General features: G+C 51.9%; 1 protein-coding gene across 1 annotated transcript; it reads right to left on the bottom strand.

The window, feature by feature from the left end:
- Positions 1 to 3,018: 3,018 nt before the first annotated feature.
- FOXQ1 (forkhead box Q1) lies at positions 3,019 to 4,902 on the bottom strand. The gene has a single exon (XM_011383241.2). It carries the CDS (start codon positions 4,512 to 4,514, stop codon positions 3,339 to 3,341), a length of 1,176 nt encoding a protein of 391 aa, XP_011381543.1. The 5' UTR covers positions 4,515 to 4,902; the 3' UTR covers positions 3,019 to 3,338.
- Positions 4,903 to 5,817: the final 915 nt, after the last annotated feature.

The following is a 5,817-nucleotide window of genomic DNA, read 5'->3' as shown; positions in this document are numbered from 1 at the left end:
GTATCAGCTGGAGCAGGCATCCAGACTGTGCATTTCTCTCCACCCACTTGTCCAGCATGGCCTGGAGGGGCCTTCTAGGGAGCGGAGGTAAAGGGGACTGCAAAGTGCCAATGCAAAGGCGAAGGCGAGGCGGAGGGTGGGGCGCGGGCCTTGAAAATTGACCAAAGGAGCCCTTAGCCCACATTCCTGGCTTCAGGCAAGCCTGACCGTTATCAAAAGGCCCTTCTCAAAATAAAAAGGCCCCCATTCCCACTCTGCAGTCCTGTGATCTCCGCTGCTGAGGTTCAGCTGGCACATGATTCGTATCCTGGGAGGGGCAATCTGCGGGCTAGGGACAGAGGTGGGCTGTGGATAGAGGTGGAATGGGTTAGGGGAAGGGGTGGGCTGTGTAAGGGGGTCGGACTGGAGGCTGGGGGTGGGACAAGTCCAGCCCTCTGGACGCTCTGAGCATTCCTCTGATGCCACTGAGGAATCCAGTTCCCTGGCTAGATGCCAGAAGGAACGGTATTGGATGAGTCACACCGCTGTGGCTGCTGCTGGAGGCCCGGGTCCTGAGAGCCCCGCAGAACCTCATCGCTGAAGGCCTGGGTCTTCGTGGCAACGTGTGTTTCCCGTGGAATTGGAGCGTTGCTGGAAGTAAAAGCAGCCGTGAAGCTTTCTGCTTTCATGTAGAAAACGGGACTTAAACATTTCCTTCTTTTCCTTTCTGGGCCTCCTCCACCCATCAGAGAGAGGGTGAAACTGCTGGGGCTGTGGGGTGTGAAGGAGAGGCAGGAAGGAAGCCACGGAGCCCTGGGACCCTCCACATCCTCCCCCACCCCTCCACCCCGGGGGCCTATCAGGTGATTGTTATTTGGGTTGTGGGAGTAGAAGCTTGGTCATGAACACTGAACAGCGGCACAAAGTTCATGCGATCGACCATTCTCTAGAAAACCCTATGATAACTGGGGAGACAGTGAAGGGGCCCAGAAGCTGAGGAGACCTCAGTCAATTTGATTCAGACTCCCCAGTGTTCATTAGGAAGGGAGGATTTTTTTGAGGAGAGGAGAGATCAGCTGTGATTTTAAAAACATCACCTTTGCCTTTCCCTTTTCTACATTGCTTTTTCGAGTTAACATAAATCAGTGGCAATTTAAAAATCTCCATTTGCAAAACTGTCATCATGTACCAATATAGAAATAAAGATAGTGGCTTTACAAAACTGATATAAAAAATAGCACCTAGCTTCTGGAGGCAAGGCACATAGTTGGAGAGAAGTATCTACTAGAATCAGAGATGGGAAAGCATATGAAGTTGCTGATTCCCTGCTCACCATCAATCTTAGAGTGTGTTTTCAAGAAAACAGCAAAGAATTGAGCATGGGTGCTGATCATTTCAACCCAGTGAACTCATTTTTCCCCTCCCCCCCCTAGACTGTTTATTTTCTTAATTATTGGCTTTGTGGGTGCAAATATCCACTTAAATGCCCACCTTTTGTTATAATTCAACCCTATTATTATCACTCTTCATGACTACTAAGTAGATACAACACAAATCCGTCAAGACTTGTTACTTGTTAACTAGACTTAGGGATGTGCTTTTTTCTCTCATTTCTGCCAAAAGACAGCATCTTGAAATAAACTCCACTTTCTTTCCCCAACTCACAATATGCCAATCCCCAATCATCTTCTTGGATGGAATGAAATCTACTGGAGAATGGCAGGAACAACAATGAAGCCTAAATTTCCAGTCCGAATTTCTCATTGTATGGACTCTTTAGAATATTGCAATCATAAATTGTTAAAGTTCCACTGTCTTTGAATTTATTGAGAAATAGTTGTTCACACTTTTCTGGTACTTCCTCTAATCAATATGGTAAATTGTCTCTGACATATCTGAGATGGCATATTCTCTTTAGATCACAACTGAAATAGGCCTGGCAGCCGCACATGTACAAATGCTCTCTTCATACAGAGGGAGAGGGAGAGGGAACTACTGACTGGTTCACAACCCCAAACGGACTTTCTGCATTCCTAAAAAGGTAAAAGGTTTTGTTTGACAAAAACATTCACATTCAAGTTGCTCTTAAAACTGCCCTGAAGAAATCTTTGGTGTGTTAAGTTGTATGTCAAGATTGTTTCCAGCATTTTGAACCCCTAATCAGAACCAATTTACCTGAAAATGTCTGCTTGACTATAAGCTTGTTAATAACTTGTTTGCTAAAGGATTCTTGGGGCACACACTTTATGATTTGTTCTGGCAACTCAGAATTCTTACAGAAGTCTTTGGTTTTAAGCTTTAAGAAATCCTATCTATGGAAATCCCATCCTGGATATTTGTATAGGAATTTATTAGGTAAAGAAACCTGCTAACTGCCTCTACCTTTAATGAATCATCAGGAAAATATTTTGATGCCCCCATTGGAAGTTTCTTAAGACTCAAACCTAAGCCAATTTTTGGAGAGTGGAGGTTAAAATTTCTTCATCTTCAGCCCATCACCACAAAGTGCTAAAGTCAGTTGTTTTATTTAAAAATAAGCAGTATGCCTGGGTTTTATAAAATTTATACATGAATATGTACAGAGACACAAATAAAATATTAAAAATAAAAATCACACTTGCTTTCACACGGTAGTGGTCCTGGCACCCCATATACATGTTAACTTTTCCTTTAAAGAAATTACGTGGCCCAAAGAGACCACAGTTAGAGACCACCAAACCACTAATAAAGCTGTAGCCCGTTGCCTGCAACATTTTAAACTCAGGTTTCAAAAATATATAAATAATTTAGTTACAAAACTCATCAATATATATATATTTTTTTTATCTTTTGGCACAGTGAAGCATTGGTCAATAGAAGAGAGATGACTGAAGATTCTCTGACACTTCTCTCACATTCAGTCATACCTGTAAATGACACATACGTACACAGAACAGGGGCCCAACAAACCCCAAATAGTGGTCATATAATTTATCATACGGAATGGTTCCCTGATGTGTTTTTCTTTTTTTGTTAGGGACAAATCAGTGGAAGGTGCGACAAAAATAGTAGGAGTAAGGTGGAGCCTGGGCAGTCAGAAGAGAGAAAAAAGTCTTTGTGAAGGAAAGGAGGGGCAGGCTTGATCAAAAAACTCACAAACAATTATGAAAAATTGCTTTGGTCCTCTGTAAAATTATAAAAGGTGAAGGAAACATTCCGGACTAAAACACTTCTGTTAAAAAATTCTTAGGTTTAAGGCACGTTTGATGGAGAATTTTCTTTTAAAGTCTCCTTCCTCTGGACAGAAAATGCAAAGCCCTGAACCTGTGTTCCCTGCTTCCCAGAAGGCGCCCACCCGGGCGGAGTTCAGCGGCTGTTGCTCAGGCTAGGAGCTTCTCGGCAGGGTAAGGCAGGTGCGCGGCAGGGCCTCGGGCTGAGGCGGTCTGCAGGGCCGTGGTCAGCCGCAGGGGGCAGTACAGGTGCGCGCCGCTGCCGGCCACCGGGCCTCGGAAAGGTTTGGCAGGAACCGAGGCGGAGAAGGGCGCAAGCAGGACGTGTGGCGCCGAAGGCAACGCCGGCTCGGCGGCGCGGTACGCGCAGAGTGGCAGCAGGGCTCCGCCAGGCGCTCCAGGGAGGAGCGCGGGATATGTGGGCAGAGGCGGACAGGGTGCGGCGCCCCATGGCAGCTGCGGCCCGGAAGCCGTGTTCCCGTCGCTGCGGCTGCGGAAGGGTTTGCTGAGGATGCTGTCTATAGCGAAGGAGCTAGAAAATTTGCCTGCGGGGCTGACGCGCCCATCTTGGTGGGCGGGCGAATGCGCGCGGGGCGAGGCTGGGGGAGCCGGCGCCAGCGGTGGGGGCGCGGCAGCTGGGCGGGCCACGGCCTCCTCCGGCCGTAGCACCGGTGCGGGAGCCGACGCGCGGTGACTGAGGCGCTTTCTTCGGCGGCGGAAGACCCCGTCAGCGAAGGTGTACTCGCTGTTGGGGTTGAGCATCCAGTAGTTGTCCTTGCCCCAAGGTCGCGAGGGGTCGCGCAGTACCTTGACGAAACAGTCATTGAGCGAGAGGTTGTGGCGCACCGAGTTGCGCCAGCCCGTGTAGCTGCCACGGAAGAAGGGGAATTTGTCCATGAGGTACTCGTTGATCTCGGCCAACGTCAGGCGCCCGCCCGCGGAGTCACGGATGGCCATGGCGATGAGTGCGATGTACGAGTATGGGGGCTTGGGTCGCCGCGTGTACGGCTTGCCGCGAGCGCCCTCGCCTCCCCCAGCGCTTCCCGCCCCTGGCCCCGCCGCCACGACCCCCGTCGCCGCCGCTGCCGCCGGGCCTTCCTCCTCGGCCGCGGGTTCACCTCCCGCGCTCCGCTCGCCACCTCCCACCAGCTCCCCGACGCCACCGCCCACCGCTGGGCTGTTGGCTGCACAGTCCCCGTCCGAGCCAAGGGAGTCGTCGCCGGCTGCCGACAGAGGAGATGGCGCGTCGCTACCGCCTGCGCCTTCCAGGTCACTACCTGGCTTGTCTCCGTGGGCGGCGCGGGGGCCGAACACCTCCAACTTCATGTCCGCGCACCCTGTTCCAGCCCAGCTCCGTACCCGTTTCCTCTGCGCGTGGTGGCGATCCAGGACCGAGAGTCCTTGTTTTTCCCTCACGAGAGCTCACCTTCTTGCGAGAGACAGTCACTTTTCCGTAGAAGAGTTCTCTTCCGCTGAAATGTTTCTTTGGAGGGGTTGTGCTTATTGGGTGAATTAAGAGGGGCGGAGAGGGAGAAGTTGGATGAGCGCTGTCTTCAATTCGAGGATAAGCGACTCCGAGATGAATGCATGCAGGGATGTGGTTCTAACCTGTGGTGCCCAGGCGCAGGGGGCTTGGGATTTCCTGCTGGAGGGAAGAAGCGTGCGCATCTGCTATACGTCCAAGAGACCAGGAGGGGTTCTGAGCAGGCTTCCGCGGGGCAAGTAAATAGTGCAGGCTAGTGTGCTGCCACCTTAGGGGAGGTGCTGAGCCTTCAGCCTTAAGCGCCCTTGGAGCCGAGTCCCCGAGGCCTTGGCTCCCACAACGGTCTTCCCACCCCCAGCCTTCGGAGTAGCATCTCCGCGCTGGGCGACTGCCGCTAAGTCTCGCCTCAACCTTCGGTCCCGCCGAATATAAACCTGCGGCGGCGGGGGCGGGGGCGGGGCCTGGGCGCTGTCGGCAGAGGGGTGGGGAAACGATGTGGCCTAGGTGGCGGCAGCTCCCTGGCGAACGCGCACCAGGTCGAGACCAAGCGGCGGCGCGGAAAAAAGTCGCTGCGCGCAGGTTGTTTGTTTTGGGTCTGACCCGCCCCGCCCTCCGCCTCCTGCCAATGAGGAGCGTGCGCGCGACACGGATTGTGCGCGCGACAGGGATTGTGCGCGTGTCTGTGAGTGTGCTTGTGTGCGTGTGTGCCGGTCTCGTCCGCCTGCTCCTTGGCTCAGCTCCAGAGGGGTCCCTGAGCCCTGGAGCTCAAAGAAGCAATTTGGGCGAGAGGCCGTGGCTGGGGTCACCTGGGAGGACAGTAGGGACTTTGCGCAGGCCTGTGGCCTTCCTAAGATGCACACAGTGTGTATTTCTCTGGTAGTGAAAACAGTGCTTTTCCAGAAAGTAAACTTTCTTCCCTGACGAGGTGCTGAACAGCAGAGACCGCACAGGACATACTTTGAAGTAACTTCTTACGGGAGCCACATGCTGTTCCCCCGTCCTACGGTTTCTTTTTGAGGACTATTTTTGTCTTCTTTCCTTTTTTAATGAATAAAATACTGCACTTGATATACGCCTTTTTGGATGACCTTGACTCTTGCTAAATGGCCGCCGACTTTCACTTTTCTTTAGCCTTCCTTTATCTTT

Source organism: Pteropus vampyrus, unplaced genomic scaffold, assembly GCF_000151845.1.
Source record: "Pteropus vampyrus isolate Shadow unplaced genomic scaffold, Pvam_2.0 Scaffold509, whole genome shotgun sequence".
In the NCBI taxonomy this organism is placed as follows: Eukaryota; Metazoa; Chordata; class Mammalia; order Chiroptera; family Pteropodidae; genus Pteropus; species Pteropus vampyrus.
The sequence above is the reverse complement of the archived record's forward strand: the minus strand, read 5'-3'. Positions and strand labels throughout refer to the sequence as shown.